The 27,125-nt window shown below is 37.3% G+C and overlaps 1 protein-coding gene across 1 annotated transcript in view; it reads left to right on the top strand.

Moving 5' to 3' along the window:
- Nucleotides 1–27,125, top strand: part of RIMS1 (regulating synaptic membrane exocytosis 1) — a 497,623-nt gene that overhangs the window by 370,311 nt on the left and 100,187 nt on the right. Inside the window, exons 25-27 of the mRNA XM_039530107.1 lie at nt 3,417–3,599; nt 4,941–5,053; nt 24,314–24,426. Of these exons, the coding sequence (XP_039386041.1) occupies nt 3,417–3,599; nt 4,941–5,053; nt 24,314–24,426 (409 nt within the window). The remainder of the gene's footprint in view (nt 1–3,416; nt 3,600–4,940; nt 5,054–24,313; nt 24,427–27,125) is intronic.

Below are 27,125 nucleotides of genomic sequence, written 5' to 3'. Positions count from 1 at the left end.
AAAAGATCTATTGGAATTGGAAAAGGTTCAGAAAAGGGCAACAAAAATGATTAGGGGTATGGAACAGCTTCCATATGAGGAGAGATTAATAAGACTGACTTTTCAGCTTGGAAAAGAGACTACTAAGGGGGGATATGTTTGAGGTCTATAAAACCATGATTGGTGTGGAGAAAGCAAATAAGGAAATGTTTATTCCTCAAAACACAAGAACGAGGGGTCACCAAATGAAATTAATAGGCAGCAGGTTTAAAACAAACCAAAGGAAGTACTTTTTTACACAACGCACAGTCAGTCTGTGGAACTCGTTGTCAGAGGATGTTGTGAAGGGTTCAAAAAAGAACAAGATAAATTCATGGACAATAGGTCCATCAATCTCTATTAGACAGGATGGGCAGGGGATGGTGTCCCTAGCCTATATTTGCCATAAGCTGGAAACGGGCGACAGGGAATGGATTACTTGATGATTACCTGTTCTGTTCATTCCCTCTGAGGCATCTGGCATTGGCTATGGTCAGAAGATAGGATACTGAGCTAGATGGACCGTTGGTCTGACCCAATATAGCTGTTCTTATGTTCTTATATCTGGCTCCTCTCTGCAGCCCACATGGTGGAATGGAGGAAAGGTACTGCCTGGGTTCTAGTGCCCCCACAGTGTCAGGGTCTCCCCAGCTCAGTTTTGGTTCCAGCAGGGTGCTGTGGGGGGAGAAGAGTGGCCCTGGCTCAGCCTCATTTTACTCCCCGCCTTACAGTGCAGCAGTCTACTTCTACCAGATGGAGTCTCTGGCTAGAAATGCACAACTCAGCCACCCAAATAACCTTAGCTCTGGCCTGTTGTTCCATCATGCAATAAGCATCTGATTATGATTAATGTGTTATTGTAGCTGTGTTGATCCCAGGATATTAAAGAAACAAGGTGGGTGAGGTAATATATTTTATTAGACCGACTTCTGTTGGTGAGAGAGACAAGCTATCAAGCTTACACAGAGCTCTTTTTCAGCTCTGGGCAGGTACTCAGTGTCACAGCTAAATACAAGTTGGAACAGATTGTTTAGCATAAGTAGTTAATGCATATTGTAAGAGACTATTCAAGGTGAAGAGGCCAGTTAATACCAAGCTCATCATCAGAACCAACCTCCCACAGACCAGAACCCACCAATGCAAAGTGGCACCAGACCCTGCCAGAACAACAGATGCAAAACCTGTAGATATGTCTCCACAGCAATGACAATCAATTCTTACCAACAACACACCTTTCGAGATCTACACGTGCCTATCACAACACATGGTATACCCCAGTAACATCTATGTTGGTGAAATGAGACAATCACTAGGCTCTTGAATGAACACACAGAAAAATGATAAAAGACAAAAACGCCATCTTACCCTTTCACAAAGCTATCACTGCATACCTGACCTCTCAGCACTTAACCTAAAAGGAAACCTGCAAAACCTTTGTGAGTCTATGAACTTAAATTCATAACTTTGCTAGACACTAAAAATCATGGACTCAATAAAGACACTGGATTTATGGCTTATTTCAACAACCTGAAACGCACTAACTCCCAGTTTTTGTCCTTTAACAGCGGTACTGTTAATTGTCCACTTCATCTTGGTCTCTTTCACCAACAAGTGGTCCAATAAAAGATAATCTCTTACCCACCATGTCTTTTTGATTATGACTGAAGCATTTTAGTGTGTTTGGACCCATTTTAGATTGAATTGATTGAATTGATACTGAATGGGACCGAGGCCACTGGCTACCCTCTGTTAACACAGTGGACATTGTCCCCCCCTTGTTCCCAATGAAAATAAAGCCAAGCGGCCCTCAGGAAAGATGGTAGCCCTCTATGATTTATAGAGGTGAAGATGAACAAGTGAATGGAGGCCATGGCCATCTTTACAGTGATTACTCAGTTATTCAAAGGACTGAGTTTTAATTAAGTTTACCTCATAAATTCTCAGAAAATTCATTCTATACCCGAGAGCAAGTGGTGTAATTTTGGGGAGGATATACTTTATTTTTCATACGTAAAGAAGCAGAATACCTGCTTTAAGTGTAACTCAAGTTTAACTGTAGTTGGAGTTGTAACTGGACTTCCAAGAAATATATTGTTTCTCTAGAGGTGGCCCCAAAGCCAAACTATAAGTAGCATAGAATAGTACATTTTGGAACTACAAAAATAATAGCAAAAAATTCTAGTCCTAAAAAGATTATTAGTACACCTCTACCCCAATATAACGTGACCCGACATAACATGAATTTGGATATAATGCGGTAAAGCAGCGCTCCGGGGGGGCGGGGCTGTGCACTCTGGTGGATCAAAGCAAGTTCAATTTAACGGTTTCACCTATAATGCAGTAAGATTTTTTGGCTCCCGAGGACAGCATTATATCGGGGTAGAGGTGTATATAGAATTCCACCAGAAATAAAAGGGAAGCAGGTAAGTGTGTATTGGGAGTGGGCAGGTGTACGGGCACTCCTTTGTTTATGTTGGGATTTTTAACTTATGAATGGGTACCAGTAGCTATAGCTTAGAAGTCCGAAAAAAATAAATTAATTAACAAATAAAATATTGTAAACAGAAGTAGTGAGAAGGCTCAATTCAAAAGTGTCCTAAACAACAATGCATTTTATGGAATGTCACACAGCTGTGAAAAGCAGAAAAGAATTTAAAAGGCACAATTTGTTAATTTAAAAGTTAATTTTATTTTCTTACTTACTCATAGTTCAAGTGATTATATTTAACATTGCTATATTATATTTAACATTGTTATACTGAGGCCATTAATAAACTGTACTTCATTTTTACTTTAATACAATTTTCATTATTAGTCCTGCAGAATTGTATCTCTAATTTAGACCCCAGTTCAGCAAAATACTTCAGCACATATCTAATTTTACACACAAGTTGTCCCCAAGACACTAGTGATATTATGCATGTGCTTAGGTACCTTACTGACCTGGGGCCTTCATGGGAATTCAAGTAAAATTTTAACACCAATAAAAATGTGCATTTTTGAAAACATGTGTACTGTGGTTAAAAGTAGGCTCTGATATTTTTTTTTCTGTAATGGTGGTACTTCATCAGAGTATTTTCCAGATGTGCATTAGTCTTCATTTGCTATGGTTAAAGTAACTGAAGATGAAGCTAATATTTTTCGCCAACCAGCTGTTAAATTCAATGCAATTTTTGAACTACAGGTTTACATGGCATAGGTATCTGCAGTGATGTTTTTTCTGTTTATCATTTTGAAAACAGAATTGTAGGTTGAATTAATCATTTTTCAGAGTCTGACAATGTGAGCATGTGTCTTATTAAGTAGGCTTTCGGTTGCTTTCACTGGTGGAGGGAGGCATGGGGAAGCTTATGTGGAGCTAATGACTGAACAGTTTCTTTTTGGCCCTAATGTTTTAGGGTTCTGCTACCATGTCTTTCTAGAAGGGGACTTCCAACCCCAAGAACAACTGAGCAGCCAGTCATTAGGGGAAAACATCACACTCGCTCAAGGTCGAGTGAGCATTCTAGTATCAGACCATTATGCTCTGTACATCATCTAGTTCCAGGAGGGTCGGCGCCACCTTCTCCACTTCTGACAAGGTTCCTATTAAATGTACAGCACAGCATTCATGTCCTACCTCCCAGATGTCACTGTGGTGTTGTACTTTGCCGAGTATATACGGTGCATTCACTCTTTCTAGCACGCTACTATAATCCTTTCTCCATGGTACTTACACTTCTCTCATATCCTCTACTCCGTCTACCTTCACTGTCCAGATGGTGCTTTTGACTGTTGAATTATGCAGTTATGGAACATGAGAGTTAAAATTTGACTGTGTTTTGTCCTTCCATTGTTTTGTTTATGTACTCATATGAAAACTTGCAAAATATTTTGTTTTTAAAAGGTGCTGTAAATAACACACAATTTCCACACAGTTAACTCTTGCTTTACAGCAGCAGGTTAAGAGAAATTCATTTGGCCTATGCAATGCTAATTGCTAATGCTCACCGTCTGTAATTTGTTTAACTTGTATTAATATTTTTCAGATATTAGAAAAAATTGAGAAATTGTATGTGTAACTTCAATATATTAGATAAATGTAACATATTTAGAAAATATGATACTGTACCTGGCAATGAAGTTTAACAATTAAGCCCTGTCAGTAATCAAGCTTTTTCTCATCTGTGTATTTTAGCTATAGTATTCCAGGTTACCAGCAATGGCCTTAGGAACATCTGGTGTGTTAAGCTCAGTGTGTTTAAAAGAACCCAGCCTATTTAGAAATTATGCTAGTTAAGTTCATCTATCCATACAGTCAAAGCAAATGAATTGAGAATATCTACTTGGGTAAGAGTATTAAAATTCTGTGGAACTACTCCAAGAATTTGCACCTATTATCAAATACATACACTACAAAAATTAACAGAAGCAGTGCCAATAAAGACCTACACTTCTTCAAAAGAAACTTTCAGAAAAGCCACTTTACCTCTATAATATTAGATACTTGCAACTTAATTCTCTGTTGCCCTGCACCATGTTAAGTTTGACACTAATGCAAACTGGGTATAAAATGTTACCAGATCAGAATGGTAATGTTTTACACCCCTTTGCACTGGTGGAAATGACTGTACAAGGTGGGAGACAGTGGTGAAAGAGGCCCTTAGACTCCTGTCTGCAGTTTGCAGTTCCTGTCTAGAAACACTGAATAATTTGGAGCTTGAAAAGATTTTTCCTGAGTTGAAGACAGTTAGAGAAACTAAAGATGAAGCTCTGTTAACTCTCCAAGCATTGAGGACTGTATGAATAGGACAATATGGCATACATAAAATTTCTGCATCTTCCATATATGCATTTTAATATAGGCATTAACTTTACCACTCAAAATGTATTGATTCAGATTTTATTTGGATTATTTTATTTTATCTTCATTCCATCTGCAGAATACACCAACAAGGAAGTCCAGCTCAGTCACCTCCTGCAGACACATCATTCAGCAGTCGTAGGGGAAGACAGCTTCCACAAGTTCCAGTAAGAAGCAGCAGTGTAGAGCAAGGTATCAAATAATGAGTTTATCATAATTCAGAATCTTGGATTTCCTTCCTTACCTTATTTTACTTTGTCTTTCATAATAAAATGTTCAGTGCTTTATTTATTTCTACCCACAAAGGAATATATTTGAATGAAAGAATAATGGTAGATTGGAAAGTATTGTAGAATTTGATTGGTTGATTATTCTATAGTCTCCTGGCTTGGTTTGGTTTTTGCTGTATACCTTAAAATTTCTATTGCAAACATTCCATTATCTTAGTACATACCTACCCATGACCACAGATTTAGTTAGTGTTCGGGTCACAGAGCTCAGTGATGTTACATCTAATAACACTTTGCTCATGTTCTGTTAACTTGGATTTGTTGGGTGAGATTAATTGTTGTGCTTTGATGATAGAAACTGATGAAAGTCAGATAATGTCAACCTTTTTTTTGTTCCCTGAGTCAGACAAAGGCCTACTGAACAGAGTGAAAACACCTAGCATTAAAAATGTGAAAGCATGGCGTCATGAACCGGTGCATGTTTAAGGAAACAGGTGGTCAAGCAAAGAGAACTTTTCCTTATTGAGCAGTGCAAAGTTGAGCTAGGTTGCCGTGAAAGGTGCTATATCCAAACATATCAAACAAGTGTTAACATCAGTGTTTCCTTTCCCATAAACATACTGCAGCTCAAGTGTTGGTTACTATATTAAAACAAAATGGATTTAAAATACGGTTTAATTTCACTCTGGGAAATATGTGTAAATTCAGTTCTCTATTATTCAAGCATTGACTATATCTGACAACTCAAATTACCAATACTGCAGATATTTCTACTAAGCAGAAACTAATGCATGTAAGAACTTCTAATGTTTATACTTCCTGTGTTTCCTGAAATATTGTCAGACACTTCCCAAAGCAGACAGTGTAGTTCGCTTTGACTTCTTTACCAAGCTACGTATACCATATACTGCTTTGCATGATAATGAATTAGTTGACTGGTTACATGAGCTTTTTGGGTGTGAGCCATCCTAAAAGTATCATTATAGTACATACTGACTGACATATGAAAATGTTTTCCTGTTCACTATATTTATTTATTGTGAATATTCAATATACTTTACTGAGTTTGACTGGTGGATTCTACTAACTCTGAATTTTATATTCAGTTCTTCTAATTATATATCTGTAAGAGCTAAGGACTCTCTTGGTTTTAAACTGGCGGCAAACTACCTCTGCAGCTTACACTTGGCAACATAAAAATTTATCTCTAAGTTAGGAGCTATGTAAGAATGAAAATATGATATGATTTCATACATTCTGTGCATCATAATTCTTATGTGATTCCTGCATTTGACACAGTACGTGAAAAGAATATACCTGGTCTATCGCTTTTATTTTGACTAAGTATTTTTCTCTAGTGGATATTCACTTATTATCATTATCGCTAAATAATGTGTAAGAAATAACATAACATTCTAGTTTATATTATGTTGACAGAAATTTTAAATGAATGTGGAACCTTGTATGAGCTGTGAGACTGAAAGGAGGGAGATGGCAGTTACATAGCTAACAAGAAAAAGTTAAACAATCAAAACTGAAGCTAAAATTAGCATATGTTCAGAGGATTATTGATCCAAGCACATATGAAATGGAGTATTGATATTTCAAGCTGTGAATACTTATTTACACTGGTGATTTATCCTGTCGCATCATAAGTATGCAAGGGTTAGCACATCCGTTACTCTTGCTATTATATAGGATTGTATGTTATATCCTTCATGTCAGTGAACTGACAATGTGGCTGGAGGTTGAAGAGAAGAATTCCTCCTTTACATACTGATTTTCTTTTTGTTGTGTGATTGGGTTGCCATTTTATTGAAGATATCTTTTCCCATTTTTTTCCTCTATTTAACTTACGATTGTGGTTGATTGTGATACCTCTTAGCAAACACACATGAAAAATGTTAGCTTAAATGTTGTTGGGTTAAATACAGACATGATTCCATATAAATTTCTCTGACACACAACTTGATGAAATGTAGGCCATAAAACAAAATACTTTGATTCATTGGATCAAATCCTGCCATCTGGTACAGCTGTCAAACCCACATCAAGCCAATTTCAGTATAAAATGGAGTAACTAAGAGTACAATTTGGATTTAATTTAGGGTGTAATCCAAAACATATTGAAATCAGTGGAAGATTTCCTATTAACTTTAATTGGGATTGGATAGATCCATAATGACTTCAATTCACAGTCAGCAGGGCTACATGAATGTAGATGATGGCAGGATCCAATGCAATCTGTTAATGTTAGGGGGAGCTGCACTTCTGGGTTTAATATTCTTTGCATTTCCTTCAGTTGTAAATAAAGGTGTGTGGTATTGGGAAACACTACGTCCTGCATTGGAAGAGAATACTGTATGCTATGATGTTATGAGTTTATGGCAGGTCATGTTAATTCTCCTGAACTAAGATGGGTGAATACAAATGGTTTTACAGCTAAATCCTTATTGCCGACTTTAATAATCATAGAAAGGTTATATATCAACTGTAAGTGATATCATTCATTGTGATTTTGCATAGTCAGAAGACATACCAGCTTACAGTAAAACAATTTTAGTATTGTGTAAAGCTCTTGCTGTTGGAGAGGGGAATGGATTTTGGAATGAGAGGTGGGTGGCGGTTTTATTTTTTGTCTTGACAAATAATGTTATTGTGGAACTGTTAATTCTGTAGTAAATTGACATCCATGCTAATACCTCTTTTACAGGATTTACACAGTGTCTCAGAAAAATTCAGCTTTGGTAATTATTAAGTAAGGACTGAAAAAAAAGTTGTTCTGATTTATTGCCTGTATCAGACAATGACTGATAAGTTAACACTCCTGGAAGCAGTTTCAGTTTGAAGTTGATGGAAAGCCAACTTTTGAGCAAGTTTGTCAGTTTAGAAATACCCGTAATTGTAGAAATACTGCATAGAAAATTCTATAGAAGAAACCTCAGAGTAAAGGATAGTGACAATCCCATTGCATCATAGAGGCAGGGTGATACCTGTGGTCAGGTACAGAGGAGTTCACAGAACACAATTTTACAGGTAAGGGGAAAATTCCAGTGTAAGATATATTTTTGTTCCTAAAACTCCAAAATTGGCATAATTTAAAAAAAAATGAACTTTTGGGGGCCTTTAGTTCTAAATGGGGATCAGTGCCTTCGTGTGCTTTTAAAAAAATAATTATCTACCAAGTTGTTTATTTAGAAGAGCTATAGCATTTTTCAACCCATTGCAGTATGTAAAAATTTTAGCACTTGGACTCGGGGCAATGGACTTCTCTCAAGCAACAGAAATTTGAGTGAAAGTCATGATAACATTTGAATCAAGTGTTTGTATCTGTGCATTGAAATGCAAATAAGGACCTTGATATGCAACTATGCCAGCTGTATCATGGCAAAAATTTCCAGAATCCCGTGATCACATGGATCTCATTGCAGGATCAGGGCCTGAGAGGTCTGCAAATGAAAACTAGTCTCTACGGGTGTCTTTACATAATTCACATTTCTAAACATCTGTAAGTATTTGCAAATAAGCTACCATGCAGTGGTCATTACCCAGACTTGTAGTATTTTGAAATATATCATTTTTCTTTCCTTGTTTTAATTGGCAATATTAAAAAAGGATATAAAAATAACATGAAGATTTTTTGACTCAATGGTTAAATTAATGACATTCTAAGCCTTGGCAAAGAAAAGTGCTTGTGCTCAACTTGTCACATGGTGCTGAGCGATTGTAAAAGGCTTGATTCGCTCTGTTACTACGGTACCCAATATTTAAGTGTCAAGTAAAGAGTGGAGTTTCTGTATTAACTATGAATTTCTCTACTGTTGTATCACAACTTTTTATACAGTTGCATAGATTTTGTTGTTAGAGTCTATGTCTATAGTCTTTACTCAGTCCTTTCTCTATTGATAACAAGAACTGACTTAATGAGAATTTGACCTGAGTAAGGATTTCAGGTTGAGCCCATACATTGTTATTTGGTATCTATTCACCCTTATTGTTCAAGGAAGTTCATACAGGTTGGTGTTCCACAGCAGTTTTTTTCTAAGGCCATCTTTAGCTGAAGTAGGTTGTATTCTGGCAAATGAATAACTGAGAGGCATGTGGTTAAGAAAAGGTGTATTAGATCTTATTGAAATTTCTGAACCAATGAGACACATGGATGATTGTATTTATTATGGAAACTACTTTTCAAGAATCCTTTTAGACAAACCAGATCACTGTCCCTGTCCTCACTCTCATTTGACTCTTTACAAAATGATTTATTTTTCATTTGGTTAACATGGTTTCACATTGCATAGTTCTTATAAGGATGCGGTGCGATATTGGATATTAGATTTAATGGGTGGGTTTTTTTTGTTTCTTTGTTGTTTTTACATTACTGACCTGTTGAGTTGTACCAGTTTACACTTCCATAAATAACTTTGTGCCTGACCCAGTAGCACTTAGAAAAATCTCAAAATCTCCCACCAGAGAATGTGAGAACAGTGCTTGAATAAATATTGCAAGAAATGACCCTGTATTAATAGAAATCTAAACCAGTTGGCTTGAAATTTAGATTCAGGTAGGAAAGCAGATTTTTATCCAGAAAGTGGTTACAAAAATTGTCTCTTGATATCTTCCTTTAAAATCAATATAGTTCTTTTTTATACTGCATGAGAGAAAACTATTTTCCGTGTTTGAAGTAAAACAGAGGAATGTACTTAAAGAAATACAAATGAATTTTCTGACAGACGGTGGTATGCAATAATCAGAAATTAATTGTGTTGTATATATTTTCAAGTTAACTCTTAAATGACTCCATCTAAGCAAGGGGTCTCTTATTTGAAAAGAGTTTAATGCCAGTGTTAATATGGTATGGATACAATTTATATAAACTAGATTGAAAAAAAATTGATAAAATAGACTTATAAAGATCTCCATTGAATGGAGGGAGAACGTATACTGATAAGTTATTTTCATTGTTACCTGTGGACAAACAATCATAGAATTTCATATAAAAGAATCACAATATTGTTAAATAATAAAATTTAGTTGCAACTATAGTTCTCAGTTAGAGAATACAGAATACTTGTTTCTGCAATGCCATTGCAGCCAATGGGTGTTTTGCTTGAGTAAGAGCTGCAGGATTGGACCCTCTCAATTAAGTTCTGCTCTGAAGTATGCTGGTATAAATTCAGAGTAACTAAGAGCAGAGTATGAGCTTTCTAACAAGAGGCTAATAAAAGAGGATACTATTTCAGTTTTCAATTCCCGCCTTTTAGCATTGTTTTTGTTTTGTCTTCATGTCCCTAGTTTCATTTAAAATTGTTAGATGACATTGCATATTCGGGGCCAGATTGTGGAACCTTTACTCATGCTGAGGGACACTCACTCATGTGAGTAGACCCTTTGACTAAAATCGATGTTGCCAACTCCCACAATTTTATCGCAAGTTTCATGATATTTGGGGTTTTCCTTAAAGCCCTGTTTTCTAGTGTCCAGTGATTTTATTGAGAATTGCAGCTTTCAATTAAAAAAGTAAGCTTCTAGCGCTCATTGTGGAGAAAACAAGAAGTGAGTTCACCTTTGAGGCTCAGAAATCAAAAGACAAACAGAAGCCAAAATTTATTATTTTAAAACGTGTCTCCATTTTGGGGGGCCTTCCTCATGTTTTTTGAACACTTGGAGTTGACACTACTGCACTCAGCAGAAGAAGCAAGGACTTCACACTCTGACCATCAGTAACTTCATTGTTACTCATAGTTTTAAATATTCTGCATTTATAATTTGTCATGGTTTATCATCCTGATTTTCCACATTACTTTTATGTATGCTGATGCAGCCTATTGTATGTGTCATTGTCAAATTTAATACATTTCTTTGTCTAACTTTAAATTTGCTGATTTCTTTCTTTTGTTTCCATCATTCCGTGCATTTAATTCATTGAAGAACAAGAGAATTATAACTCTTCCTCAAAAGGTAAATATTCATGTACATTTTACAAACACTTGACAACTGTGAATTTTATCTTCCTTCCCCCTCCCCATTATTTTCCATGTTAATACATTTCATTCAGTCGTCAATGAAAAGCAACTAAAAATGGTTCCATCTCAAATATCTAGCTGTTATCTGGTTTATCCCTCTTTACAACTGGAAAATGATTTGATGTATGATCTCAAATATTTGATTAAAATGGTGCACAGTGTATTTAACCCAAGTCCCTTGATATTATGTGTAGTAGAGAATGTGCTACTTCGGGTAGAAAGTCAGTCCAGAGGCTCAGGTTGCACCTCTCCCCAAGGTCCACAAGTTGGCTCTGTGCATGTGGAGGCACAGAGGAACAGCCACAGCACCATCCTGTCCTCTCCTCCAAAGCCCCTGGACAATGCTTCATAGGTCTGAGATCAGACAGGAGGAGTGGTTGGAGAGTGGGATGACCAGAAGGACAACAAACATTATCCCTCCTTCAGATGCAGGGAGATTCTGAAGAAAGGATAGTACAGTTTGGGGTTGTGTTATATATTCTTGGTATGAGGATCACCACTGCCTGGGAAGTCCTTAGTAGCACAGCTCCTATGCTGCCAGGAAGCTACCAGGGCAAGATGAAATGCAGAGACACCCCACATGGTTTTGGCCTCCCATGGACCCGCCATGATTCCTGTGGCTTATTCCAGGAAGTGGAAGGGGAATAATACTTTGCACCCAGGGCCGGCTCTAGGCACCAGCGCAGAAAGCAGGTGATTGGGGCGCCACGTCCGGGTCTTCGGCGGCAATTCAGTGGCGGGTCCCTCAGTCCCTCTCGGAGGGAAGGACCGGCCACTGAAATGCCGCTGAAGAATGAAGCAGCACGCTAGAGCTGCCGCCGAAGTGCTGCCGATCGTGGCTTTATCTTTTCTTTTTTTTTTCCCCCTTCACCGCTTGGGGCAGCAAAAAAGCTGGAGCCGGCCCTGTTTGTACCTCTCCAAGTCAGGACTATGTGGGGGGCAATTCTGACTTTTTCTGAAAGAAGGGATGATTCAAGACAAAGTCTGCTTGGGGAGATGAAGAGTTCAAATGAACCATATTGAACTCTGACAGTAAAACACTGCACTAAATAAACATTCATAGTAGTGATAAGCCCAAATTAGACCATCAGATTCAAGTCCTCCCAGACTCTGGAAAATTCTTATCTGAATCTAAACTTCAGAGACTGTGGCCCAACCATTAGAGGTCTGATCAGATTGGATAATGGATTTGAACCAGAACAGCAAATACCATCTGCTTTGAAGAAGTTTGGGTCTTAATCTGAATCCCATCTCCAAAGGTCTAGGCCATCTTGTACTAATAGTTCAGGACACAATGCTGTGCAGCAAGTTTTTAGTCTTTTCATGGTATATATTTAACTTTTATTTTTCACTATCTGAGAAAGTGCCATAAAAAGAGCAACCACTTCACTTTGTCCTGTGTTCACTTACTTGGTTTTCACAGAACATACTGTATATGGCCCAATCATGCAGAACTTATCTAGGCAAAATTCCCACTATCTTCAATGGCAGTTTTATCTGGTAATAACTCTGGCATCCATTCTCATAGTCAGAGGCATAGTTTCAGCATGATCTGAAAATAATTCAGTGTGAAAGGGACACTGTCTACTTTCTAAGGTCCCCATGTGCAGACAGAAGTTACATCAAGCTTTATATGTTAGGAGCAGGTTAGCATTTCAGTATTGCCAATCTTGTGGCAAGATTGTTTTAAAAATCAGGAGTTTTTTTTAAGGCTCATGCTTTGGACTGTTTTCTGATTTGTAAAGACAGAGGAGGTATCACCCCATTTCTGTGTATGTATATCAGAAAATTCAACCTAAAACAAACGATTGGAGGACTTCCTTCCTTTTTTCTGGCTGATAGATGAGACACTTCTCAATCTTCCCCTGATGGCTGGTACTGCCTTCGGCTCGCCCTCAAAGCCCCATGCCTTTAGTGGGTGTTGCCTCCTGCCTCACACTCTCTCCTTCTGCTTGTGATTGCACCTGTCCAGCTCCCACTGTAGGTTCAGTTTGCAACTCTGCTCCTTCCCTTTCTCTGGCTATTGGAGCAGCCCCTGCCCAGTCAACCCCACCCCTTACACACACTACTGCTCTACACCAGCTCCCTTCCATACAGGAGCTCAGCATCAGTGGGGAAATAATGGACTCCTGCAGGCTGCAGCGGGTGGGTGGACATGCTCCTGGAATCACTTCTTTCCCTCTTCCCCCTCCCCTTCACCCCCCGCTTCCCATAGCTCTTCTCCTAATCAGCACAACACTGAGTGTAAGAAGGGGCAAGCAGGAGCTGCCTCTGCTCCTTTTTGTAACAGCTTCCGGCTGCCTCATCTGCCCCAAGGTCTGCTGCTCCCATGATGCTCTGCACAGGCTGTGCAAACGGGAGAAGAGATTCCACAATAGATTGAGCAGTGGCCTTTGCTGGTGGCAGCCAGGCCTGCAGCCTAGTGCCTGTGATATAGGCTCCCAGTTATATTCTCTGGTGGCTGTGGCCAGAAATGCATCATCATTTATAGGTCAGTCAGAAATCCAGAGCTATGAGGAGCTTCTTACAAGCTCAAGAGACAACAATATTATTGTTATAAAACCACAGGACTTATAAAATAAATTACAACAGTTGGCGAGAGTGATGTTTTCCATGTGCTAGAGCGGTCTTGCACTACCAGAAAAATAGTTCCATAATCACAATGACTTTTTGAAGAGCGTGGTTTCTCTTTCTCTCATATAAATGCAATAATATGTGCTTGTGTGGAAGAAATGAGACATCTAGTGGTCAATGAGAATGGGATTTTTTTCAAACAGTTGTAAAGAAACTTTCTCATTTTCTTACATCAACTATGTCCTGGCCAACATAGGGAGTGAGTTATGGTACTGAGCCCAGTGTATCTAAAAAAACCACCACCATATTACTAGAAAGTACATTACAAATTTAGATCCACATACCTTCTTGGACCAAAATAGGCTATATTGTTATATAGTCCCTAAAGATATAAACAATATAATAATCTTCTTCAAACAATTAAAAGTTTTACCATGTTGGTAAATAGTAAAAATGGCTTTCAATTAGTCTTAGACTCCTAAGTGCCTATGTTACCTTTGAAAATCGGATTTAACCTCTGAAGTAACTTAGGTGCTTTTGAAAATTTTACCCTAAGGTTTAAAGGGTAAAAATCAAAGGGGAATATGTGATATCTACTAGGTAAGGTCTACAGCTCCCTGAATCTTGTGGTCAGTCTCTGCTAGTCCTAGCTTAGGTTGAAGCAGCTTAGGGCAGTTCTACCCTATGGTCAAAAAGAACTGTACACTCACCTAAGGATTGCTGAAGCATGCAGCGCAGCCACAACTCCTTCCCTATCTCCTATATCACAGCCTGCAGATGGGCCAACATAGGAGCCATTATACCAGCTCTATGCTGGTATGATGCCAGAAACCCCAGCTGTGGAGATACGAGCAGCAGATAAGAGATTGACCACAACAGCAAAGCTGGAGTAGAATTGGCCAAAGTTCTCAGAGCAGTTCTGCCATTTTGAGTCCACTATCTGTGACTTGGACTGCTATCTATGTCACACTAAGGGAGAGTTAACCTGAAGTGAATGTGGAATAGATAAAAATAATCTTCAAATGGTTTCAGATTAGTCCATGCAGCACACTCAAGTCTTTGAGTACTTTGTGCTCATTATATACACTCACCAGTGCTAGAGTTCCTGCATTGCTTTAATGACTCACAACATTTATTTATAGGAGCATAAAACTGAGTGCTAATACATAAGAAATTGAAAGCTTACATGTAGACTGTGGCAGGGACTGCCTTCTTGTGTGCAGGTGGATTATCCCTAGCATTTTGGGTGGCATCAGACTACAAATAAATAATCTTAATATTTAAGTTTGGAGTCAGAATTACTTTTAATTCATTTTTTTTCACTGAGCGTTTGGATATACATGCTTTAGCTCCCTCCCTCCCAGATGGTTAATTAATTATTATTCTTAGTCCAATCCCAATAGCTTTTAGGACAGAAAAGGTAGATGTATACAAAAATCTGTAATTTCATTGGGGATCCTCCCTGTAATAGTTACATTTGAATGCGAGATAACTGTATGACGAAGTGGGTATTCACCCACGAAAGCTCATGCTCCAATACTTATGTTAGTCTATAAGGTGCCACAGGACTCTTCGTCACTTTTTACAGATCCAGACTAACACAGCTACCCCTCTGATGTATGAATCATCTGAGTCCAAAATTCTTATCAGTTTTATTACCATACATTCTAAAAATGTATGGACGGCAATATAGTTTGTACAAGAAAGTGAAGAATCCATAGGCCTGAATTTGTCCAAAATAAACTCCTTTTTCAAATGTAAAATGAAAACCATTCAGAAAAAATGAGGGTGAACAATGAGGGTAGTAAAATAGTAACTGAATACTTCATTCAATAAATTTCACAACACTTTTCAATTGAAATATTTGCAAATTATTCATCCAGCTCTCATGAACATAAAACTGAATCTGATTTTGTTTTTCATGAACATCTTCATTACCTTCTAGTTATGTTAGTTGGCTGATTGAAGAACTCAAAGGAGACAAAATGTTACACAGAATTAAAATAGTAAATTGCTGATTATTTCTTTTGGGTCTGATAAAGAGTGAATTGGTATATATTCTCCCAGTACCATATTTGGGGCACTCTCAGTAATGATATCCCACATTCTTAAAGTGCTAGAACAACTTTTTCAATGGCCTAAATTACCCTTCAGAAATTGCCTACGCATTGTCTGTGTTCTTTCTTTTATATATATACTTTTATATTTTTATATATAAAAATATATAGGAAAGTATATATATATATACTTCCTTCAACAATTTGAATAGGAAATTGTCTAAACGTTATTCATGGATTCATAGATTATTACTCTAGAAGCTATTTATTATGATTATCTGGTGTGAGCTCCTGAATAACAAAGGCGAAATCATTTCACCCAGTGATTCTTTGCATCAAGCCCATATCATGTGGCTGAGCTAAAGCATATTTTTAGAAAGATATCCTCTTTTGATTTGATTTAAAGACATCATGTGATGGAGAATTTGCCACATCTCTTGGTAAGTTGTTCCAATGATTAATTGCCTGTTAAAAATGTGCACCTAATCTCTGGCCTTAATTTATCTACCTTCAATTTCCAGATCTTGTGATACCTTTATCTGTTAAATTAAAGAGTCCTGTGTTATCAGAAATCTTCTCCTCATATGTAGGTAATTATAGACCATGACCAAGTCACATTTTATCATTCTCTTTGATCATTCAGCTAGATTGAACTTCCCAAGTCTGTCACTGTAAGGCAGCTTTTCCAGATCTTGAATAATTCTTTTAGCTTTTTCTGAACCCTTTCCAATTTTTCAACAACATTGAAGCTGGAATACATAGACTCCCTGGAATAACTGCTCCTTTTGAAGTTAGATAAATTGAGTACTGTGTGGTTTTCAATGTATTTTGAATGTCCTAAAACTGAAGGTCTGTTTTGCAATGTGTATTGAAGATTCCTGACACCTCCTTGGTGTCCTTGGCCAAAATTTCCCTTGCTCACTAGCGTTGTTCTGTCTGCTGGATGGCTTAGTCTCCACCCAAGAGAGAGAAATTTCAGTATTATTGAATGTGTATAGTTTGTGGAAAGTTCTTTAGTTTGGAATCTGGTGAAGAGCTTGAAGATGGCCAGTCACCACATCCTGAAATAGCAGTATCCTGTGTAGTGTTGTTGTCTTTATAATAATTCACTGCTAAAATAATTGTAATTCCTCTTTCAAATAAATGTGTGTGGTTTTTTTTTAATGTTGCTCATTGCTAGGATTCCAAACCTGCAAAGTCTGCATAGTGTAGTCTGTCTATGTTGGTTATTGGTGTATGTGAAAGAAGTGCAGGAATAAAAGTGTAAGGTAGGGAATGATAAGCTAGTGATAGAAAAGAACCACAGCATCTTCTCCATTCCCTGCTAATGCGATATTGTTACTACCATATATTCCTTAGTATTTCAACGAGGCTAGATGTCAGTGCCTTGGGAAGACCACATTGGGAAGACCACAATTTTTCATGGGAGATTGGTCAGCAAAGCAATGGGCCTTACAGTTAAATTATTCCTGATACATAACACAAGTTTTCTTAAGCTACAGTTCAGCCTGTTACTCTCACTTCTTGATATTTACACCCATTACATAGCTATAAAATACAAGTCAGTATTTCCAGGCCCCTAATCAGTTTATATCTCTTCTTTGAATTCCTTTTAATTTGTCAACACATTTCTTGCATTAAGGTTCTCTGAAACAAAAGCAGTACTAGATATGGTCTCTTTAGCATTTGATACCGAGGAACTCTGCTGTCTCCTTGGTCAGTGATATGTGACCTGATATTTACAACTCAAAACCCGCTTTGTTTTCTTGGTATTTACATAGCATTGCAAGCTCAAATTTAGATTGCTTTGCTTTATCATGTTTGGGCATATTTTTTAAAATATCTTTGCTTATATTTTTGCAAGAAGAATCTCGGTTTATTATTTCCTGCCCATTTTTCTACCCCTTTGTACTATTTTCATGTCAGTATTGGTGTTTGAAATATCCCTCAATTTAATAAAATCTGCAAATATAAATGTATATGTAGTTTACCCCCTCCAAATCGTTAGAGATGTTAAATAAATCCAGAGTCAAACCCAGTCTCCGTGGCACTGCTGATTATCATTACTGGTCTTCGTTTGCAGACCTCCCATGATTTTCAACCTCTCCTGTTCAGATTAGTTCAATTTGAATTAATTCAAAAATAAGATTTTGTGCACTATTATGTCCACATTTTTACTGAACTCCAGTGTATTGCATCTACTGCATTCTGTCCATTTACTAATTTTATAACTTGGTTAAAAACAAATCTATTGAATTTATCTGCTGTGGTATATTTTATATATGACCATACAGTTTATTGCTCATAGTTCTATTGTTCTGTAGAGGCACTGGGACATTTGGAGGGCATGCCTCCAAAAATTCATAGCTGGCATAAGGTCCTTTAAGGACTGTCTTAAATTACAGCAATTCTTGGCCTGCTCTAATTTTTTCCAGGGCTGGGACTAGAGCAGTTGCAGCTTGAGAATAAGAGAGCTGTAACCAGCTCCCTAATGTGTCTTCATCTCTTCCCCTCCTGCACTGAGCAGATATTTGTGCCAGAAAGATTCCAGCCCATTGTGAATTTGGATTTAATTTTTGTTTTACACAAGCAATTTAAACATACAGATACTATAAAGACAGGTTTCAGAGTAGCAGCCATGTTAGTCTGTAAATTTGTTAGTCTCTAAGGTGCCACAAGTACTCCTGTTCTTTTTGCAGATACTATAAATACCACAAAATAATAAGTGATACTTGTTTTTCTTGTGATGAAAATCTGAAACAAGAAGTATATTTAATTTTAATTGTGGCTTGTTTTGTAACAATAACAGAAGAAATATTTCCATCTTTCAAATTGCTATTTATAAACCATTACAAATTATTATGATGACTTACTCTTCCACTGCATACATACCACATTTTGTTATTCTGTATACTCAAATTAGAAGTCCAGGTATGTAGTTTTACTTCCAACATCTGACAGGGTTCAATTCTGAATTTTCTCTGACACATTTAGACCACTCTGCTGTATTTGGGTCTCCCTCAGTGCAGAAGTCCACCCACCTGGATTTGACTGCATGATCAGGACCTTATTTGTTAACTTATCTTAATAAAACAATTTCCAGTCATTTCCAGGTAAAAATGTACATAAATTAGGGAATGATGATCAGGACCTTATTTGTTAACTTATCTTAATAAAACAATTTCCAGTCATTTCCAGGTAAAAATGTACATAAATTAGGGAATGAACTTTACAATATAACTGCATGTCTTCCCCTCCACTCAGTGAGCAGCACAACCCTGTGTAAAATATGGCCTAAAAATATTAGGTAACAAAAGTTATTATAAATAATGAAAAGAGAAAATTCTTCAGGAAAACCTTGGGATACATTGGCAGCACAGTAACCTTAACTCTTATGGTTCAATCTGCCCTTGGATGGTTCATGTGACTTTAGGGGGAGCCAAATACTTACACATGCAAATGCAGAATTTCTTTATGTTAATAGAAGACACATATATAATGTCCTGTGCAACACATTAAAGATATCCTACGGCTAATGTTTCCAAAAGAACTTAAGGGAGTTAGGTTCCAAACTTCCATTGAATTCCAGAGGGAGTTAAGCACTTAACTTGCTTAGGTGCTTTTGAAAATCCCAACCCAAATCTTTCTACAGGAATATATAAGCAGTAATCTATTAATACAGTATCATTTTACTGGTATTGGTTAGTTTAGAGGCTTCCATTAAATTCCACTTCCTGACTTAGTGGGATAAGACTGGCAGGGCAATCACTACACCCCAGGGTCCAAGTTGGTGGAAGGATGTGCCTCCTTTTCCTCTCTCCCTACTCAGAATACATGTAGAGATCATATGTCAGTAGGGGCTGGGGCTGGAGAACATTGAGCATAGTCACACATTAGCTAATTCAGGGGTATATGGTAGGTAGGGGAGGGAGTGAAAATTGGACTCAGTAAGCCCTTCTCCTTGTGTATTTAAGCATTCTTGGGCACAGAGCACCCATTCTTGCTACTTATAGCTGTCTTACCCTGTCCTTCCGTTGGTGTAGTTGTCAGAGCTGGGTGACCAGTTTTTCTCTGGATCTGATCCAATTGCCTTTTGAGGTTAGAAAGCATTTTTTATCTCTTCTGGAAAAGACTGGTAAAGGTATCTGATGGGTTTTTCATCCTCCTAACAGCATCCTGGAGGTATGATACGTGGGGGTAAAAAGGGTAAGAAAATAAGAGGATGAAGCAATGTATGTCAACAAATATTGTCACAAATTGCAGCCGGTGCCCAGCATGTAGAGTTTCACAAGGCCAGCTCTTGGGGTGAACCTAATCACGGGATGCAGGAGAAGTATGAGAAGGTATTAAATCTTTTCAGACTGGGCTCTCTTTTGTCTGTTCTGTCATTTCCACCTTCAGTAGGTGGTTACTGGGACCGGACAGGGGGCTGAATCATAAACTGAACAGGGATATTTAGCAAAGGGAGCCTGGTTTATTCCTTTGTGGTATGGTGAGAGGCCATTCAACCCCACACTGGACACAGTTAATGTCTGGCCATTTGGGGAGGTAGGGATTCATTTCATCCTTGTGTGTTAAAATTGATAAAGTTGGGGCCTGACATTTTAAATCCTTTCACATGACTGGCTTTATGCTTCTTCATGTCCTGAATAATGTGAATCACTGCTCTTCAACTCTCACATAGTCTACCCAGGAAGAGCCTGAAAACCCCTTATAATACAAGCTCTGGGCCTAGGCCTGCAACCCCTTTGTGAGTAGTCTACTTGACTTCGTGAGTAAGGGCTTTAGAATTTTCCCATAGCCATCTGGCTAAGAGAATACCTCTAAGCTATACAGCTGTGGATTTTGACCTCTTCAGCTGCTGAAATGGGCCATGTGAGCTCTCATCAAATAAATGCATAGGCCAAAAATAATTGTGATGCTTTTGGGGGGGGGGGGAGAGAATAAATAAATACACACATAAAATATGTTTCTCCAGAGTACATAAAAATCTTGATATATGAGTATAATATTAAGAAGATATATAAACAATTAATGTAATTGACATTTTTAGACGTATGAACAGTTGTCTGTGAAATACTACAACCAGAACTGTCAAATTGTGCTTCCTTTGGGGGAAAGTGAATGAGAACTAACCATAAAGTCCTAATGAAAGTTACCTAGTGCAGTTCCCCTCTCCTAATATGTTATAATATTGACTTCTTGCCCGAGTCAGTGGGTGCTGATGAGACTTGGGATATGTCTACATGGCAAACAAAAGGTGTGTTCTTAACTTGGTGTAGCTTACCCTTGTTAGCAAACTCAGGTCAAAATAACAGTGAAGACATAGCAACTCCCATTCAACTTGGGTTAGCAGCTTGAGTTTAACCTGTTCTCCTACCCCAGGCTCTCAATTAAAAGCCATGTTGCTTTGTCTTTATAGCTATTTTAACCCTAGTTAGCTAACCCAAATTAAGAACACACCTTTTTTTTGCAGTGTAGACCTACCCTTAGTGTGGGAATTCTATCAGGTGTGGCTTCCACCATTGAACACAGAGGGTGAAATCTTGACCCCATTGAAATTAATGGGAGTTTTGTCATTGACTTTAGTGTGGCCAGAATTTCACCCATAACATTGGAGTAGCACTTCTTACTTTGTGTAACTATTGCTGATGATGACGTTAGAGGTCTGTGACTCGAATGCTTTAAAATGTAAATTAGTGTATATTCATAGTGCTCAAGATTGCTAAAAAAAAATAAATACCCCAAACCTCAACCCTTTGTACATGCACAAATTCTAAAAGGACATATACCATATTTCTCTTAGAAGCAGCTGTACATTAAATGTTCATGTGAACTGTGGGTTACCTAACAGCACTTTTCCAATAGACTAGTTACATAATCAAGTAACATTTTTGAATCTTCACATCTGATTGAACCTCCTTTCAGAACATTCAGTTAGATGCATAACAGTTATGTGTGTGTTTATGCATGGCAGACAAGGTACAAAGTATCATAATTATATTTTATGTATAAGATATGCATTTTACACATTTCCTATTTAGGAATATAAGAATAATGAATCAGTGGGCTTAATACCAATTTCTTAAATTATGCACAAAGCCAAATTTATAAGACAATTTTAATTTAATTCACACTCCTCACTGGTGGTTCTCATGTAAGCTTATATAACTGTCAATTCCAGGCATAAATACTGGGATTAAGATGTCTGTCTTTGATGGCACATACAAAATAGGTAGGGTAGTGATCTAATTTAATCCTCTCATTTCTCCCCACAATTTATTGCAGATGCAGAATAAGAGGCCATCTTTAAAAATTTAATGTAGAAGAGCTCAATTTTACCCTCAGACACCTCCATGCAATTTCCATTTAAATCAATTAGAGTTGTACTTGCATATCTGATGGTAAAACTGGACCCCTACAATTAAGGTACACATTTCCCAGCATAATTAGTAATCCAGAATACTCTGTGAGCCCAATGTGGCATTCTGCATGTCTAGGATTTGCCAGATTGGGCCCACCATAATGTGTGGATATTAAACGTTACAACAACCACCTCGACTTTTGCATTTCTTGCATTTAGAATTTAAAATTATAACTGTATCAGATCAGTAATGTAATTCGTTTTATTTAATTTTCCCATTTAAAAAAAAATAAAAGTAGAGGAAAAGGGATGCTCAAAATTGTGCACCTGTGCATGTGCTTCTACCCTGCCAGCGTATAGACATTCCATGATTTACATGCTGAAGCGCAATAGGTAAGTAGGTGCACAATCATTGTTTGGGCAATTACTCAGAGTTTTGAACAGCTGACCCTAATCTTTATACTGATTTCTGTATGTTTCTATACTTGCAACGTCAAAAATGTAGGCATGTATAGAACTCCACGATAAAATATCACAAAGCCCGACAGCCTCAATATCTAGAGAGACAAGGAGGGTGAAGTAATATCTTTTATTGGACCAACTTCTGTTGATGAGAGACAAGCTTACACAGAGCTCTTCTGTTAGTTCACAGTGCAGACTTGTAAATACCATAGTGTATTAATTTTGAACTTAGTTGACATTCTGAATTTTATGCTTGGAAAACTTATGTTTTTCAGTGACTTATAACTCAGTGCTTTTTCTTTTGATTTGTTTTCCCTCACTGTCCTGCGTATTAGCCCTCCAGGATTAATTACCCGACATTTTTTGATTTTTAAAATTCATCTATATTTGAGACCTGGATGTGTTTAAAAAAAAAATTAAAAAAAATTAACCTTTTGACATCAGAAAATAAATTTATAAAGACATGTGTAACTCAAAAGGACTGTGCTCAAATTTTTCCAAATTAAAAAAACATCTTTGTTCTGAGACAAAGCAAGAATATTTCAGATGAAAAGGAGAATTTTTGCAGAAAGTTATGACCCTGTAAAAACTGACAGAATGGAAGTCTTAGTGTAACTTTAAGCATAGTGACCACTATAAGATTACTGGGGCCTAGTTCTACCACTTATACAAATATTATGTAGTACTATATTCTGAGACTAAACTCTTTGATTCCAGTAGGATTGCTTGTGGAGTAAGGTGCTACTTAATGTGAGTAATGATGGCAGAATATACAGCCCATTAAGAAAAATATATGTAGCAGTTAATTTCTTTTACTACTTTTGACTGGAGGCACCTTTTTATACAAACAGCCACCAAATACTGAGCAAAAGTAATGGAATAAATGTGTTCTTTCACCCAAACACACACCACCTTTCACATCTTGCCTCCTTTATTTTTTCAAAGGTATATTTGCAAATATCTTCAGTACTATCTGTGCTAAACTACTTTCAAGGAAAGAAGAGAATGTTCTCTATAATACTACAGTTCTTTTTTAAAAAAAAAAAAAGAACAGTAAATATTACAGTGGAAAAAAGTAAAAATGCAAGAAAATATTCTTCTTTATTATTATATTATTATTTCTTTCCCAAAAAAGGAAACATGGGAAAGCAAATACTATATTTCTAAGGTCCATGAGGCACAGCAAGCAAAAATTATGCAAATTATTTTTGTATGTTTTATAGTCAGAGAAAATTGTTCCTCCTTATAAATGTTTTAGTCATAGTTAACAATTACTGTGTTTGAAGATAATGGAAGAAATTAATAACTTCTTATTTAAATATTTTTAGTATTATCTGTTCAGTGTATTAACACTTAGAACATAACATTTTTCACAGTCAACAAATCTATGGTTAGAAGCATATGTATGCATATCCTCTGCATCCAGACAGCTTAACAAGCTTATAGTTCAGCCTATCAATTTAAATTCTTTTCTCTTTTGACATCTGTTACACTAGCTTGATAGTATATGGGAAATTTGGATATCTATCCATTTTCAGGTAAAGACTCTAGGCAGCTGAAGTGCTTGATTTATTAATATTAGCATTCCTCTGTTCAGTGTTTACACCCTGCTTGTTATTGTACTGTTTGTATATTTCTTTGTTTTGTTGAGATGGAAATAAGATCAAAATTGCTGCTAAACCATTTATTTCTTTAAAAGTTTTTCACCACTTTTAATAGGCTTCCATTATGTGTTTTTACAGCAAGCTTAGTAGTGGAGGAACAAACGCGACAGATGAAAATGAAAGTGCATCGTTATAATCAGACAACAGGGTCTGGTTCTAGCCAAGAATATGAGCGTGAGCAATATACCAAGGTAAAGTTAGTAGTATTAAAACAATATTTGTTTGGAAAGGTAAAGGAGTAACATGGCTACTTAAAATATTATCCAATACTTAAGGATATAATGTTTATACATTTTGAAGGAAGCTTTTTTGAATCAAAGCTTTATTATATCACTTTGACCCATAGTCAGAAAAGTCTATTAGACGTCAGTTTTTGAAGTAATCTAAAATGGGTTTGCACAATACAAAATGCTTTTGCAGATGCTTGTACAGGGTAACATTTTTGCTTCCTAATATTGCTACAGACAATTTTTCTGCATAGAAATGCATGAAAGGATTTCGTTTTCACAGTATGACTCAAACATCAGTTGAGTTTTGATCTTCTCTAATTGAAATGTAAAATTTTCTTTTGAGACACAAATTTACATGATAAAAGTTGCATTAAAAAGTTTAATCCAAAGGTACCATATGGCAAATTTTCTTTATAATACATATATGTGCTTCCACAGCCATTCGATCTTTCTGCTGAATAGGTCTCAATTAGAACGCAGAAAATGACTTGTAGCATTCTGTTATGCCTTTTACAAGCCAGGCCATAGAGGACAGAGTTGTCCATATGTGCATAATTGCTGAAGACATATGACCTCCTGGAGCACTGAGACAGGAAGGAGGCTTCTAGAGGTCCCGGGGGAGAGGTACTTAGGGCTAGATCCTATGATTCCTTTTTAGAGAGACAGTATTGTTTCTATTTAGTGTAAATAAAAGACCATCAAAGGCAGAACCAACACTCTGCTGCTGTACTAGAAGCATTCTAACAACAAAAGTATTGCATTGAGAATATTGTATAACAATCATTTGCTTACTATGAGCAGCCATAGGGTGACAGATGAAGCTAAAAGCATACTGTACGAAGTTGTAAGTGCACAGAATTACCACCACCACCACCACCACTATAAACTAGTCAAAAATCATGAATAGGCCCCCCAGACTCATGAGATTGTACATAATATATTTTGGGTTCCTTTTATTTGCTTTCTGGCTTTTGAGCCTTTACTGTTCACATTTTTAAGATTTTATTCACGTGGACTAGAAACTTTTTTTTTTTAAACAATGAAAGCTGGGATTTTCACTCTCACTCCAGGCACTAGGGCTTCAAGAAAAATGCCAAACCTTGCAGTAAAATCATGTTGGCATCGCTAGAATGCTTCCAACATGTACTCCACAAGCACGGGTATCCGACTGCTAGACACATTTCCCCCCCACCCTCCCCAATCCAAAATACATCTCTCAGTGTTCCTGAGAACACAGCAACTTCCAATTAAAATTAATGGGAGCTGCTAGGTCCTTAATACTTCAAAAATCAGGCCACACACTTAGGCTCCTAAATCCATATTTACATTTGAAAATGTTGGTCTTAGTATAATTAAAATGGAGAGCATATCAAATATGGGAATATTTGTATAACTGGGATATAATTTGTCATCAAATATAGAGATAAATACAAATAATCCCAGGAAGAGGAAGATAATATATTAGGCCACTGGTTGTCAAATTTTGTTGAGCTTGAAATCCAAAATATCCTTAACATGCACCTGTTTAATGTTCCAGCTAATTAAAATCAGATATACCATCCAAGCTGATGATCATGTGTCAATTGATCTGGATATATGGATTTTACACTGTGACCCGTTATTTGGGCAGGGGGTGGGGTTTAATCTCAGTTATTTTTAACTTGTCACAACTATATTGTGGTTCTTGCTCCAGTAACTTTGTCATTTTATGTGTTAAGGTCATTATTGCACAGATAATATAATCCAGTCTGTTATAAATGTCTAAGGTATAAGGTTTTAGCCAAGTTCATTGTTCAGCCACACCAGAAAAAAGACAGGAGGCAATGGCTGTCATTTAATTAGGCTGCAACTTTATTAACTTATAATATGTGGGAGTGCCTAGCAACAAATTTTACAGTGCAGGGAGCAGGATCAGTTCCCTGCTTTTCCACATGTGGAAGCCCCAAAGCCCTTCCTCAGCTCCCTTAAAGGAGTCTAGAATCAGGAGGGAGGTCAGTTCCCTGCTGATGAGATGTAGGAACCGCAAACCCCACTTACTCAGCTCCCTTAAAAGATGCTTTCCTTCAAACTCTTTTCCAACACATTATATCCAGTAACCATATCCCTTCTGTACTGAGTACCTGCCAAGGACATCTGCCACAAAGAGGCACCAGCAAAATGCTTGGCTGCCACCCCCACCTCTGCCTGGTTCCCAGATATTCACTGATTCCTTCCTGGTTTTGTTTTTAACCAAAGTGAACCATATTTGCATCCGGTGTCTGCTCCCAAAGAGTGTACAATGCACATCAGCTGGTCCAATAGCACACCTCTGCTTCCATGCCAGCTCAGGATTGCCTTACTCTCTAAGCCCAGATGTGAACTGCTCACCACCCTGGAAGTCCTGCCTGTGTGCCCAGTATCCAATACTGTGCCTGCAGGTCCACACCATTGCTCACCTGGCCTGTTGGCATGATTCTGAAAGTGGAAGTACAAGAAAATTAACTCTGATTCTCTACCTGGGGTCTCACATACATCTTGTGTACACTTGAATGTCATTACCTGAATTGCTGTGGTCCCTACTCTAGGTTGCACCCCCTATCCAGAAAAAGTGGGAACCAAATTCTTGCACCAGTAGCCCCAGCTTTGAAAGGCCCTTTTTGAAAACTGTAACAAAGTTGTGA

Source organism: Mauremys reevesii, linkage group 3 (assembly GCF_016161935.1).
Source record: "Mauremys reevesii isolate NIE-2019 linkage group 3, ASM1616193v1, whole genome shotgun sequence".
In the NCBI taxonomy this organism is placed as follows: domain Eukaryota; kingdom Metazoa; phylum Chordata; order Testudines; family Geoemydidae; genus Mauremys; species Mauremys reevesii.
Note: the sequence above shows the minus strand (reverse complement) of the source record. Positions and strands in the feature narration are given on the sequence as shown.